This window comes from Molothrus ater, chromosome 2 (assembly GCF_012460135.2).
Source record: "Molothrus ater isolate BHLD 08-10-18 breed brown headed cowbird chromosome 2, BPBGC_Mater_1.1, whole genome shotgun sequence".
NCBI classification, from domain to species: Eukaryota; Metazoa; Chordata; class Aves; order Passeriformes; family Icteridae; genus Molothrus; species Molothrus ater.
Window position 1 is genome coordinate 10,482,980 of NC_050479.2, and position 16,107 is coordinate 10,499,086.

General features: G+C 36.1%; 1 protein-coding gene across 3 annotated transcripts in view; it reads left to right on the top strand.

The window, feature by feature from the left end:
- Positions 1–16,107, top strand: part of DMD (dystrophin) — a 1,044,614-nt gene that overhangs the window by 161,540 nt on the left and 866,967 nt on the right. For all 3 annotated transcript variants that reach the window (XM_054518613.1, XM_036378966.2, XM_036378958.2), the window contains exon 2: positions 13,798–13,859. In XM_054518613.1, the coding sequence (XP_054374588.1) occupies positions 13,798–13,859 (62 nt within the window). The remainder of the gene's footprint in view (positions 1–13,797; positions 13,860–16,107) is intronic.

Sequence of the window (16,107 nt, forward strand, 5' to 3'; positions counted from 1 at the left end):
GCATGGAAAATTTCAAGACTTCCATTACATTGCTTGAAATGTCACAGTCATGCCAGTTTGACCTTTGTAAGTTGTTTTGGATTAATTGTAAATCGTTTGCATGTTACTTTTGTTATGTAGCTGCCTGCTGCATGATTTTCAAGTTCTTTTATTATAAGAATGGCAGTATTTTTAATTTCCAAAACTGCATTTGGTTGCAAACCCTTTGGGTCCTGCTGTGATGTTAGGTGGAGCCTGAATGTCAAAGAATCATTGTTTCTGACAGCTAATCAGATATCCAAATGATTTAACCTCTGTGTGTCATTGTCATCAAGCTGATGATGCTGATGAAGAATGCCTGACAATTAGCGATGTAGAAATACCAAAATAACATAGACACTATTTATGTGGTTGCTAAGTTAGTTGTGAGGTGTTGGCTAGAGGAGTAGCCAACTCATTCCTCACTTCTCAAAATTCTTGGAAATAACTTCCTTTTTGGTTCTTTGTGTTGGCCAAAGAATATTTGTTTGTGAGCTGAGTAAAAGGAGCAGAATACTGTAGCCATTCTGGTTTTCTTGATCCTCATGCTCACTGAATTAGCCTAAAGATCACTGCATGGTCAATGGTAGATGCCAGCATGAGATTCACACAATATTTTGAGCTGGAGGGGGCCCTCAAGGATCATCAAGTCCAGCTCTTAAGGAAATGCTCCACAACTGAACCCACAATGTTGGGTGTTATTAGCACCACATTCTGACCAGCTGAGCTCATCTCAGCATCTGCATATCAGTAATTAGTTGTTACTGGAGCTAAACATTGCCTCAGGATACTTGGGCTCAGATCCATCTGAATGCCTTCCCACCATTAATCTTTATAAATCCCCTTTTATCCTTTTACACATTAGTCCCAAGAATTTTATATGTTCAGGAATTCTACAGTGTAACTGTGAACCATAGAGTGAGCAGGTATCCAGATTCAAATTATGGAGTGTGAAAACATTAAAGAAGCTGAAGTGTGTGCAAAAAGATATATTATTAATAAATTAAAGGGGACATATGTAGAAAATAGGAATTATACCTGATTTAAGCAGGGAGAGAGGGTGTATATTCTCTATTGTGTTCCTATTTAACTGTTTTGTAGATTGCTATCTGAACTTCCTGAGAATTCATTTGTATAACATTTTTTGATTCATTCATTCTAAACTATCATGCTCTAATTCCAGTGAATTTCCCTTGGTTCATGTGCAGGTTTTTCAAAGCCACAGTGTAATAGTTTCAGCTTTGTTGGGTGAGATTTTATCAATAGTCTTTTTGGCTGAATCCTCATTTCTTCTCTTTCCTCTCCCAGTAAGTTATCCATACATTTTAACATCCATTTAAATGTATTTTTCCTTCTTTCCCTTTCTCTGCTGGCTTATGAGTTTTCTACATGGAATATTTTCCAGTGGTCTTTTGTATATCCTCCAGCACAGAAGCCCAAACTGAAATTCCAATATCTATTCGCTCTGTTTCTCTATTAGGATGAATGTGATCAAAATATCTGTGCAGATTGATTAGGGTGCCTCTAAAAAGCATCAGGCTACAAAGAAAATTACTCTTCTTTACTGTTGCAAAAACATCGGTATAGAATGACAGTATGTTTCTTCAATGTAGTTTATGATCTTGTGAAATGTCACACTTGCCTTGAGTTGTCTAGACTGGAAAAGAACAGCTGTAAAAAGAATGACAAATAGATGTTTTTCTTCTTTTTCTGTACTGAATCTATATTAAGGAAACACAGCTCCTCTCAGTAGAGCTGATGAGTTGGCACTGAGTTGAAATAAAAATCGATGTTTATAATAGGTAACTGTCCTAGCATCAATACTAATATTTCTTAATCTTCACTTAATGTTATAGATATGAAATCCTTCATTGCAAGCAGTTCTGAATGATGTAGGCAATGAAAAAGAAAACCACTGGTCAATGCACAGAATACATACAGGCAGTAAATGTATTAGTTATCTAAAATTTTCATGTCCAGTACAGCCAGAAAATTCCTCTTTCAGTTGGGAGGGCATGAAATCTGCCAGGATTTAAATACAATTTGTTATTGCAAATATTCTTCCAACTTGCTCTGACAATGCCCACTTAATGAGAAGATGAACAGTACTCATTAAATCTAATTTCAATAAATATTTCACCAGTGCTTCAAATATTCTGAAGTGGAATGAGAATTTCAGGGACATTTTAAAAAATGTAATGATGTTATTCTAAAAATTGCTCCTCCCTTTACTTTTCCCCCTTATCCCAGAGTGGAAAAAATACCTCAAAATATGGATAAGGTAATTATGTATATCCTCTTTCTTCCTTGCTCTCTTAGTGTTCCTGTCCATTTTATATTTACCAATTCTTTCTTCTCCACACTCCCAAGATAAATTTAAGATGTTGAGCTTTGTCCCCATGTGTGGATGAAAAATGTGTTCATCCCCAAACTGAATATTCAGTTTTAAAAAATGCCAGTGTTCTAATGTCAGGCAGATGAATTTTGGACGGGATTTCTACCTAATTTCAGTTGGTTCTGTAGGCAGCTTAAAAATAATCTGAGATACTTATGCAAAGTGGTAAACATATGTTTAACAACACATAGCAAAGTATGTTGTTTTAGTGTTACCATAGATAATAAAATGTTCCTGAGCAGGACCAATGCCTGAGTGCTTCAGAAGCACATCCTGCAATTTCCTCTGTGTGTCCCAGGCTGCCCCCTCCCAGTGAGACACAGACTGCACCTGAAGCCAATGCTGCTGTGTAATCTGACAGACAAGGGTGGTATCTCACCTTAAATTCTTCTCTTGTCTTCAGCAATGTGATTTCTACAGCTTATTCTGCCTGTTCTCTATAAAGATAGCTTTTTTCCCCACTGGTTGATGGGCAAAACACAGTTTAAACTATTGGTGGCTTTGAGCAGATTGCTGAATTCAAACTTAAACACATTTTGTCTTAAAAATTCTAAAAAATGCATAATCTTTGTAACAGTTATCATCTTTGTGATGAAGTCTAAAACTCATTTCTATTGTGCTCTCATTTTTCACCACCTTAGAGGTAAAAGAGACAAACACCTCCCTTATTCTTCCAATTTGAATGTTTGTGTGAGAACTGAGCAGTCACTTTCCAAATAAAGCTGTTAAATGAAAAGTAGAAGCCTCAGAAAGAAACTGAAGGAAGAACAGTCTGCAATAAAGCTGTCTAGAAATTCAGTTACTCTTTTCTTTTCAGGAATCTTTGCCCTTAGAGGGTGTAGGGGATACACATTTAGTATTCTTTGGAATCTAGATTTTCTGTGAAATGCTGGTATTTAGACTTATATCTGGTTTGTATTAGCCTTCACCTGTACAGTTGGAGTTTTTCCAAATGTGGGGTAACACTGGACAATCGTGTTCAGTATGCCAAACACTCAGATCATAATATGTGTATTTTTCAAAATTTGAGATCCTTCAGTCACTTATACAATTGAACCACTAGAAACAGAACAAAGTAGCTGCAAAAGGGGAAAGGGTATAGGGGAATTAAATCCTATTCTATTGCCTTCCCCCCACAATTATAACTATTAACAAGGGCATTACTCTTTGATTGTCCTTTCTTTTCTTTTCTACCCTGGAAAGTGGAGGATGCTTGGGAGTGGTGAAAGGATGCCAAGAGACTTGACAACATGAAATCTGCAATAATTCTTTCAGGATTAAATAAATCACAACTATAGTTTAAATACATTCATCATTACTTTGTCTACTTCAGGTGAGGTGAAGCAGGAGTGGAGAACACAGTTCAGTTACCTTTAATTTACACAGCTGTTCTTACAGGCAGGTGTTCTTTTCTTTCAAAGTTCTCAAATGTTATATAAGAAAAGGAATTCTAGCTGTGGACTAGTTGATGCTGTCAGCTTTATAATGACATATCTTCACCCTAAGAACAGGGTGTGTGTATTGTAAACAATTGCATATTAACACCTTGGTCTCATTGATTGCAAATTTCTCTGATACATTCTCTGATGTCCCAGTGGCAGCTCCTCCTAATTAACTCAGACACTAATTGGGTCAGATGAAATAAAGTAGACAGCAGTCAGTCAAGCAGACTAGAACAGCCTGTTCTCTAACTGCTTTTGACAGAGGAACAAAAAAAGAACTTGAAATATTATAGAACAGTGCTAGCTACCACAGTGTACTTAGTATGGTTGTTTGCAATGAATATTTTAATACAACCTGTAACAAATGTTGGTCCCTCACATGTGGTTAACCCATCCTCTACTGTGTTCTGCATGTGAGTGACATGAATTCTGAGAGTCTGTGACCATGTGAAGCATTTGCCTGTTTGTTTTTTTTTTTTCCATAGGAGCAAATCAGAAAATCTGGGACAATATACATAAAAATCAAAGCAGTTCAAAGCTTTGCAACTATGCATCACTAGGTGGCATTTGCTGAAAACAGAACGGCAATTTCATTTTCACATCAGAAGGTTGTGTGAAGCACTAGATACTAAAGTCATGTTTTAGACTCTGATTACCTGTTTTAAATCCTGATGCTTCTTTCAGCTTCATTTGTTATTAGCTGAAAATCTATAATGCAGAAAGTTTGTGGGGTCCTATTTCCTGTTTTAGATGTGTTCTGCTCTGGCTGGCTCATGAGTTAACGTTACTGTCCTTAGTCTCCTGTCCTCTATTGCTCATTCTGAACAAAAATAGTAACCCAGATGGTAAAAATCTCCAGCTAAGTAAGGACACAGTCTAACCATAAGCGTTTATGTGCTTTTTTTTTTTTTTCCTGAACAAAACAAAAATACCTGTGTAGTTTCATAAAGGTTATAAATATGAAAATTGTGGGTAATTTTATCTAGTTACATAACCCTGACTTTTTTATTTCTTGTAATTAATATCTGTTCTAGTAATACTTCCTATGCAGTGCCTCTGTCACAGCTTATTCTGAGACATCCTGCTGATCAGCTAAATGCTGACCTCTCTTCCAAGGTTTAAAAAACACAAACAAAAACCCCAAGAATTTACACCCCTCTGTCCTGGCAAACCAACTTCAGGTTGGCCACAGCTCCTTTATCACGGTTTTTCTCCTCCCAGTGCATGGAACTCCTCTGGTGAAAATCATAAAGTCTAGAGCTGTTTAAAGTTTTTTTCAGAACTGTTTTCATATTATAGGGGATGGTTTTTTTTGTTGGGTGTTCTTTGTTGTTTTTTTGGTTGTGTGGTTTTGGTTTTTTTTATTTGTTCTTTTGTTTTTTTTTTTTGATGACTGCTGAAATACAGGAGCTGCCAGTGCTGCTCGTTTCTGGCCTGTAAGTTTTCCCACAGTGGTGACAGGGACATTTGTAGTGCTGGGTTCTCTTTGAGCTGGCTGGTTAAACAGCAGCTGAGGTGAGAGTGCTCGCTTTCACTTTGAGTTAGTTTCAGCAATTCTCCGATCCTTGGTGTACAGGAGTAACAATGCTTATTACAGGTTGTCACTGAGGGTGCAGTGCACACAAACCAGTTTTATTAGTGTCTAACACAGGAGGATTTTCTGCTGCTGGCTGTTCAATAGGGCTTGCAGAGGGATGGCTGCTACCAGCCACAGCTGAGCCTGTCCATCTGTCCTAATGTACTCTCCTTCCTGTGCAGAGTCTGGGAACACCCATGAGCTCAGAGGGGAGAAAAAGGGTTGATACTGATTCTCTCTGGCTTCAGTCAATAATTCCCATTTTCTCCAGGAAAGAATAAAAATGGGTTATAAATAAGAAACTCTGAAACCAGTGTTACTACAGTCAGGATGTATTTAATCTGTTTACCAGGTCCAGTCACTCTTTAAAAGAAGTTATATGATTTCTTTTTTTTCTAAAATGTCAGTCAGGTTCTTTTGTTCCAATTAGCCCAACAACCAGCAAGGGGCCTGGGCAGCAAACACTGCCTCCTTACTCCGAGCACATTGTGATTCCTGCTAATCAACCTTACAAATTATTGGCTGTTTTTGTAAGATGAAAGGAGCAACATATCTCTCAGCAGCTGTGGTAAAAATTGCAGTTTTGGGCTGTGGAGTTGCAATACATTTTATATATAGCAATAATAATAGTAGTAGTAAATCCATGTGGCAAAAAGTGTTTCTGTTACTTTTATATAATGTCACATGATGCATTAGCAGCATTTAACTTCTGCTTCCCTAATGTGTAAACAAGAAAAAAATGTCCTGTTCAAATGAATCCATCAAGAAATATTAAGTATTTTCCCCATATATACTCATTTGACAAGGTGAAGTTGGTATTGACCAACTTCTACTTTACGTCCACGTTTTGGTATTACCAGTATCCTTCCCCATTAATTTAGTCCACTTTGCAGCACTAAGACTTATGCTGCAAGTGAATTTTGTTGCTTTCAACAACAACAAACAAACAAAAACCACCCAAAAACCCAAACCATCCAGCCAAACAAAAAACCAAATAACTCCAAAGCTAAACAAAAACCAACAAAAAAAAAACCCACAAACCAAAAAAGTTTTTAAATCATCATTGGTATTTTTTCAAGGTACTTGGATGTACTGGCAACATGATCTCATTGGCATCTGACTGCAAAAAAGTTGATAATGCAATTAAATCAAACAATCTTCTGCAAGTTTCAGAAAGCAGCAGTAGTTTCAGCTGATACTGCCTTCTAACTAGCATGGAGGTTTAAGTGAAGACAAATCTATTACGTCATCTAAAGGTATAATAAGTGTTCTATAGTATTCAGAAAATACTGTCATAACAATGGTATGATGCTAAAATAGCATGGACTTCTACTGAAATGTTAACAAGAATTCTTTTCATTTGTCAGTATATCTATATGACATTGAAAAATAGATAAAAGAGTAAACACTACTTATACACAAGTGAATATCCAAATGAGTAATTATATATTTCTATGTAAAGATAAGGCATAAACTGAACTCTTTTTGAATCACCAGCTTCTCAAGTAGAGATAGGTGAGTTTTTTAAGTTTGAGCAGTTATTTATCTTGTGCAGAGAAATCTGATGTATTGAAGCACTGGGGCTTTTTTAGGTTGCATTTTACTAGTGCTTTCCCTTTGGGAAAAATTTACTGGATCTAAAGTAATTGCTGGTTAGAACATAATAAAAAGCCCCAGTAGACAAAACCAGTTAAGCTTGTGTTTACAAAGCTGTTAATAACTAGAACAGATTATTTTTGGTAGAGTTCAGAAGTGGTTCAGAAGTCCTACAAGTCCTTATCCTTGAAAGGGTAAGGCAGGGGTGGGTCACCAGCACTTGAGACAGATGTCCTGACACTCAAGTGTTTTGTTAGAGGTCCTCAGGTCAAATCCATGGACATGGAGAAGTAGGATCAGTTCTCAAAGGGTATTTGTCTGTGGTGGACCAGACGAGGACTAGGTCAACAGCTGGGAATAGAATTACACGTGTATGAACTGGAGCTGAACACCTCATGTTGTGTATACTTAAAATGTTCTGGAAATGTGAGCTGACATTCTGTTTCTTTTCTTTTTAAGTTTCATAGGAATTTTGATCCTGCTTTTGTCTTGGGAGCTCCATATGCTACAATTTATTTAGAGAAAAGGGTTGAGAAATGGTGGAGGGGAAGAAGGGCAGGGGGGCGGTTAACAAACATGAACAAATTACATGAATTTGCTAAAACATAGTTCTATGTGTACATTTGACAGCTGCCCATTATTGTTTTTGGAGTCATATGTTACTTGTTTGCATTATTCTGGTACTTTGGGATGCTAGTCAAATCTTTTTGCTTAAGCTACACATGCTTCAGTTCTTTTGTTCAGATTTACTGCTTTCCTGCATATGATCTTCTATCTACCAGATATCCTTTTTTTCTTTCCAGAAGGGAAGTGTTTATCTCTGCTTTTCCCCATCCCTTTCCTTTTTTCCATATGTCTTTTTCCCTTTTTTCCCCCACAAGCCAGGGTAAATGTGTTTATTTCCCCTTCTGTCTTCCCCTCACCCCTTCATCATTTTTCTTTTTTTTTGTTCTTGTTCTTTTTGCTGTCCTTGTTTTTTTTTTTTCTTTCCTTTTTTAATCTTTCCTTCTGTTCCATACTGGCAGTCTGTCATGTTCTTTATCCTTTGTGTTGTTCCTGCTCCTTTTTTACATGACATCCATACTGGTCCTCAAAAGCACTAAGTAGTTTTCTCTAAATAGCTAATTAGTTAGAGTTGAAGAGTGAGACCTAATACAAACACTTGCAGTGTCTTAAAGAATTAAAAAAATAGGAAAAGTCAGGAGCAGTTTCCCTAAAACATTGATAATGAGAGAACAATTCCAACTAACATTATGAAATGAGAAAAATAAAAGGTTTCCTCAGCCTGACATTCAGTCTAGGCAAGGTAGTTCAGTAGTTCAATCTGCTACACCAATCTGTCAGTAGAAATCTTGTAGGTTGGGTCTTGCAGATATCCTCTTTTTGTCCTCTGATCAGTAAATAGCATCCCTCTCTCTGAGTTCCTCTATTTGAAGAAAACAGGGGGAGCAAAGTCTTTTTTCTTAGCAATACACCCGTTCATTTCCTAAATTTACCTTGACTCTTAGCAAACCTTTCTCAGAAAATTTTAGTATTCTATTTTTCATGGCGTTTAGTTGTACTTTTTTTTTTCTTTAAATCTATATTAACGAGGGCTTTCAGTGTTCCATTTCTGCTGAGCATTTGAATAGGTTCATCAGTGTTTTGAAAAGCCTGAGATGGTTTGATTATGGTGATTTGACTCTGGTTCCACAGTAAAGTCTCAAGAGGGTAGCACAGGGAACAGGGAGTTTTAACAATATTCAGATTAAGTCAACACACTGCTCATCAGTGTATTTATAGAAAATGGACAAAGAATTGCATGTTCTCTATTGCCTTACATGAGCAATAGACTTAAATTCTTTGTCTGTCTGTCAAAGCAGCCTATTGTATTTCCTGTCAGCTTGTGAGTGTCTTGGATGACCTCAATGACTAAAAATCAAAGCTAGTCCACTCGAATATCATTCTGTCATTGTGTGGCATTGATTTCTTCTTCCCCCCTCAGATAAGCAAGAATGGGAAGGGAACATTTCTCAGCAGCTGTAGTTACTGGCAGACTATTGTCACAATGTACTGAAAATCTCTAAGAATAGTGAGTCGATGGAGCCAGAGTATCAATAATGTGACTATCTGTGGCCTCTTTTGTTCCTAGTACTCCCACCATTGCTGGTACTCACTCCCACTCACTGAAGAAAATCCTGACCTTTTCTCAGTCTGCATTGTTTTGCTGCTGGAAAATCAAATAGCAATTTTGATGGTTTTCTTCTCTAAAGTGCAGTGTTCCAATGAACCTGCAGCTGCCATGAATGAGGGAATTGACACCTGCCTCAACACCATTGTTTCAAAGTTTTCACCAGTATATGGGAATTCTTTTCTTTCTTTTCTTCCTTTTTCTTTTTTTCTTTTTCTTTTATTCCTTTCTTGCTCATAGGTTCTGGTTCTAGACAAAACATAAATATTCAATTATTGTTTACCTAACTCAGGGCAATTTGTGTTCCTGCACCTGTGATGGAATTGCTTACTGAAGGCTGCATAGAATCTATCCCACAACTGAGCCTCCTATCACTGTCTCTAAGTGATTCAAACACTCTACAAATGTCACATCTTCGTTGACATGATAATGACAGTGATTTTTTTGTTTGTTTGTTTAAAATTGAAGTTTAGAATCTGAAGAGATGGATAATTTCCCATACTCCTCATGTACCAGTACCATTTTGTTGAATGTCTTCTGATTGTAGAAATTGGAGTGTACTTACTCTAGAGAAGAATTTTCTAAGCCACTTGCATTGGAAAACACAACCCAGATCTGTGGAAGGCTGAAGGATGCAGTCTTCATGTGGCAGCAGTCAGAGACACTGTGGAGTCTCCATCCTTGGAGATATTAATAAAAAAAAACCCCACACTCAACAGAGTCCTGTAAAATCCATTCTAGGTGGCCTTGGTAGATAGGGGCACTTGGACCAGATGATGTCTAGAGCTGCCTTACAGCCTCAGCCATTCTGTGAGTTAGTGAAAGGGATATTTATTCAGGTGTGTCAAGAGTTGAGAGGTTAAAGATCTTCTAGAAAAAAAGGGAAGGATGCAACAAAGTGCAAATTTCCTTCTCCCTGCTACATGTTTTCTGTGAGGAAGTGGCTTTTATTATATAAATGGAATGATGTAGTGAGATACATAGTGGATGTTTCAGAACCTTGGTTCATTTTGCAATCTTCTTGGTATTTTCCAGATCAAATTTTTTAGAAGTATTTTTTTTAGTGATTTGTTAACAATTCTGTATACTTTCAGAATAGTATCTAGAGCATACTGGTATCTAAATTTTTTTTTTTCCTGCTACTATTATTTATTTAATATGTTTGGTAGCATTTGAGGGGGTAGAGTGGTGTGGAAAAATAAGAGTAGTAAAAGGTGTAGTTTACTAAGAGATGACAATATAATGTTGGGAGTTTTCTTGTAGAAGACAGATGGGAATTACATTGGAGTGGTAGGTTGCAAACATGAGCTGTTAAGTATATTAGGAAAGTTGTATGGTGACCAATTGCCATTATTAATAGCATCTTTGTTCTGTTGAATCATGATTGTTCCTAAGCATCCTTCAGTGTGCCACTAGTCTCTATTAGCCTTGCTGCCTGATTAAGTGTCAGAACTGTCCTTTGTCAGATGATTAGCTTCATTAATACTGCACTTTATCTCTGGGTCATAATTTATTATGAGGCCTAACCTGGACTAATACTTCAAAAGTCAAATGTGCACTTAACTAATCTGAGAGGTTTGCATTCACAGTTTCAAAGCTGGGTGCTCATCAGAACACATCTCTGAATGCATTGCAGTTAAAACAAGATCTGTTCAGTGGTACTAGAGGCTCTAGGGCAGGAAAATCAGGTGAATTTTACTGCTCAATATCTCTTTTTCTGGAAGGGTTTTGTAGACCTCAGAGCATTTATTTTCTGAGTTGATAACCTACAGAAAATGAGGTTAAGCCTATTCTGTTCAAAGACCATCAATTTGAGAAAAGCATTTTTGCTGTGGGAAGGGATTCCATTGTTATTGCAATAAAGGAATTCAGGATCCATGCACTGTTTAAATCTAACCTGAAGACAGAACACTATTCTGCAATTCTTTCAGCTTGAAAGAAAAGAAATAAACATAGGATATTACTCTTTGAACAGGTGAAGGAATTACCTGGCCTGGCCATTTGATTATTCTTGTCTCACAGTAAAAGCACCTCCAAGGACATTCACTGGCTCATTGCTGAAGGATCTCTTATAAACACAGCATTATGAAAGTGGCAGAGGAGCGCTCTTGGCATGTTTCTGCAGCACCTAGATAAATGTCATTCAGCTTCCACATGGAGCATTCAATCCATAAATCTGGGCTGAGAGAACATCTCTTTGTAAAAATCGTGTTTACAATGGGGAAATCATGCCATGCATAACCAAAAGATTGATTCGTTTTTAGGTTAGGAGGCTGTCACTAACAAATTGTTGTGGTATAAACTTGTCAGAGCAAGCACCTAGAGATGAAAGTGCTTGCAATGATCTCTGTATAAAGGTAAGAGCAGCGGAACAGGTTTGTGTTTACAATGTAGCAGAGCATTGCCTGGACTTTGAAGAAGTTTCAAACATTCAGATTGTGGGGTTGACTCTTATTTTTCTCAGGAGACCCTGGATTTTATTAGCACAGTGGACATGAATAATTGGTGACTAGCAGTTAAACTTGCATATATCTTTATGGGAAAACAAACAAACAAAAAGCCCTAAAACAAACAACCCACTCTGCTACTCAATATGCTATTGCAGCTGCCTGTGGTGGAAGAGCAGAAGTTTGAACAGTTTAAGGAGGTATTTTTGTCTCTTTCCTTTTCCCTGCAATATATCACATATTCTTGTTTGAACAGTTTGAAAAAGGTGATTTTTTCTCTTTTTCCTTCCCCTTGCTAAATGCCACATTATTCTTCGAACCCATTTGCATTTGGCAGTTTTAGCAGAGATGATTAAACAGAAGCTGCTATTTATGTGTAATATTTTATATGAAGTTGCTGAAGAAGTTTGTAATATAGCATCAGATTGAATATTTATCTTCTACCAACAAAATGTATCTTTCTTGTCTCATCTGTGTACTGCATGAGGCTGGAATGAAACAAAACTCATATAATAAACAACTTACAGTCAACACAGAAAGAAGTGTTGCTTGTGGGGAAAAATAAAATTTTTAACAGCTTTAGCATCATGTATTACCAAAAGCATGCATCTCCTTCACATGCTGTTGCTTTTAGATGAGTCTCTTAACTATTCAAGTATTACTTTCAGCCAAAGGCTGAAGCTGACAGTGTTATTTGGGATAGATAGCAATAGAATTCTAGAAAGTTTATTGTAGCAAATACTCATATATATTAGTGACAGAGGTTTCTAAGGTTTCTACTTGTACTATTGTGTTGTCTTTTTTTTTTTTTTTTGCTCAAGATCATCTGAACTCAGAATATGCTCCTTCAAGTATGCAATACTTCTTTATAATGCTATAGTAACTTTACAAACTAGTATTTTTTAATGAGTATATTGAGTATATTGTATCTTTGAAACTGGAAAACATTCTGGTTGTAAAGGTATGTTTAAAATGATATTGAGGTTTTAAGAACAAAAGATACGTTTGTATCAAAAAGATTTGTCTTGTCTTGGGTCTTTGGACAGTTGGAGGGAAAGCAAAGTACATTAATATTGTCATGCATTTCTCTTCTAGCTTGTCTATACCTGCCACTCAAATTTAGCTGAATCCATTAATGTTATTAATTGTTATACATTTCAGAAGGGAATTTAATATCCCTTTTTATTTAAGAAGTGTGGAGAATTTTACTGCAAACCAAAAGGCTGCATTGGATGAACTTTATTTTAGTATAAGCATTCTGCACCCCTTTTCCACATATGCCCTTCAATTCTAGTTGAGATTGATTTTATTTTGCAAAGCAAAGAAATCTGTCCTTTATATTTCAGGGATGATGCATAATAGATCTTTTTGAGGAAATGCTTACAAATTGTAGTCTGAAATAACTTTTCTCTTTCAACCTATATAAAATACATCAGAATTTTACCTTTGTTTGTCCAGTTCCATTCAGTATCAAGATTGTACTTATAACTTAGAGAACTCAAGGCCTAAAGTAAATCATCTCCCTCTTCAAAGATTTCATATTAAAGAATTGAAAAAGAATTTCATGTGTGGCTGAACAAATATATGTGTGGGTTTGTTTTTGTTTTTTTCTTTTTCCACTGGAGAAAAAATAGATAACAATTTGTGACAGGTAAATAGTTGCAAGTTAAAAAAGGCATAAGGTACATCAGGGGCTGCCAAAGGAGAACTATTGTTGGGTTTCAGAAGGGTTCACTTCCTCAAGCAATTTGAGGAGGCACATATAATGTTATTTCAAGTACTTTTCTACTGTTGAAGAGTTTTCTGATGCCAAAACCATCAGATGACATGTTTGGGGTTTTTTATAGCTATATGAAATTAAAAATTAGAATGGGGTGTTTCAGATCCTACTGCAATATGTTCTTTTCCAGGAGAAAAGAAACCACAGGGTAGGTCAGTTGAACTAGGGATATAGACCCTGCTTATGAAGGGGACCTGTAGGACCTTCAAAATGCGTTGATACAATTTTCAAAGAATAGATTAAAAAAAAAATTCCTGCCTCTGTTTGAAGTATTATTAATAATTTACAGTAAACAAAAATTGAAACATTAATCAATAATATTGCCTTATTTTGTTGAATAATTCTAATGAAGTACTTTCCTTTTCTCTGGCAGATGAACGGGAAGATGTTCAAAAGAAAACTTTCACAAAATGGATAAATGCACAGTTTGCCAAGGTAATATATTTATTTACTTATTGATGGAAATAGCTTTTGTATATTAAAAAAAAACAACAACAACAAACAAAGAAACCTGATATTCCTACAGTGAAGCTTAGTTTTCAATATAACAGTTCCAAGTCTCAGATATTGCTGAAGGCAGTTGATGGATTTATTAGAAAAAGTGTTCAAGATTTATTTGTTTGACTTCATCAGTGATTGAAATGTAGGAAGCTATCCTTTTCTTAAGGTGTTCTCTGCCTCAATTTACTTCACCTTTTCTCAAACTAGTGATGCACCTGTATTACTCTTTGTTGGATTTCTTTGTTATGTTTCTAATGTACAAAGGAGTTTCCTCTATTAGACTTGTCTGTTCTTGTTTCTAATTGCAACTGCATCTTTAATAAAACTGGATGAATTGGAGAAGAGCAAGGTCAGAGATAAGAGGTGTAATCCAGTTAACAAATTATGAAAGTAAATTATAATATGTTTTGATATAGTTATTTTTGAGAATGGTAGATCATAAATGGAGTGGCGAAAAATAAGACCAAATAGCTAATTTATTTAAAGCATGCTCTTCTGGCAGTGTATAATGATTTTATCTTTAATACTCAGGAAAAATTCTGCATGAGCTATTAATTTGCTGAAACTTTTTTTTTTAATTCCTGGAGGATAATGACTCAAATTTATTTGCCAGTAATAATAAAACAAATCAGTCCTATCATTTGTCATTTTACTAGGCAATAGACAACAATGAAATAGTAGCTGTGATGTCTGGTTTTTGATTGTGTCCCATCTGATTCTACTCATTAAAAAAAGGGAATAGGATAATCTGAATACAACCACCATAATGTTGAAAACCTGCCTAGCACTGGTTTAGTCCATCAGTGAGTCCCATAGGCTTTTTCTGTGGTCTAGAGCATTTTCTAATACTGATTCAAATGATTTAGACAGCACCCATTTGTGCTCGGCATCTTTACAGCAGTGATGTCCAGCAATTTGAAGGACTGGATCAGGATGAAATACTGTATTGAAGAATGATGAATTACAAGACAGCTCTGGAGTATTATGTTTAGGACAGCAGTAAAACATCTGCATACAGAACGGGGGGATAGCTGGGCTGGTAATAATGAAGGAAATGAAAGCTCTGGGAGCTGTGTTGAATCACAAACAAAATGAATCCACAACATGGTACTATTGCAGAAAAAAAGGCAACTTTAATATCTTTGTGATAATGGAAGTGCTTCATAGAGGGTGAAAGATGTAATTATTTTATTTTTCTTGGCAACAGTGAGATTTTAGCTCGAATACTTTGTAATCTTGCTTTTCCATGTATGAATAAGTAGCCACAGCAACCATCATCTGATATAGCCTAATTTGAAATGTATTACCTGTTAGGCCTTTTTATGGTCACAGAAATGGTTGCGGAAAATGAAGAGTAACTGTTTTGCTTCTATATCTAAAGAAAATGTAATACTCCTAGAGCATTGTTTTCTCAGAAATGATTGTTTTGTGGAATTGCAAAGCTGCAATTACTGAGGAAACTTGGACCAAGTCTGCAGAAGAATAACAAGAATTATGAAAGGCTTGGAAAATATCTATCAACACATGCTTTTAATATTAGGTTTGACTCATTCATCTCAAAGATCTAGAGGCCTTTCCTCCAATTCTAATTTTATTAAGTGTAGTTTAATGGTGTTTAGGTACTTTTTACTTGAGTTTTATAACATTATTTTTAGTTGCATGTGAAAATGCATTTGTAAACATATATTTGTAAAAGTATTAATCTCTCTCTATTTCGTTTGGGCTCTGGGAAAAACCTAAGCATTATGATTCGAGTTTTTAATTGCCTGAAGCATGACCTGGGTTTTTTGGACAGGGTGTTCTTATTTCAGCTGTCAAAAAACAATTGCTCTTTAAATGTTGAAGAAATTACTTCTTTCTGAGGTTTTTAGGACAGAAACACAGGAGGTCTTGCTGTATAGTCCCAGGACAGTGTTTCTCCCTCTTCTAACAGCTCAGAGAGGTGGCCTTCAATACAAGAAGGTGGATTTCCATGTAAAAACTAGTTTATCCCTCTTCTCCTGAATTGTTTGCAGTGGTTCAAATCCATCTCTGTTTCTAGCTGTGGAATCGATTTCAGTTAGCAGGCTACTCCTTGTTAGTGATTTCTCATCATTGTTAGCTTTGTAAAAGTGCTAAATGAATTACTTTCATTGCAGAATTGCTTTTCATTCAATCCTATGTAGTTCTAGGGGTGCTGTCT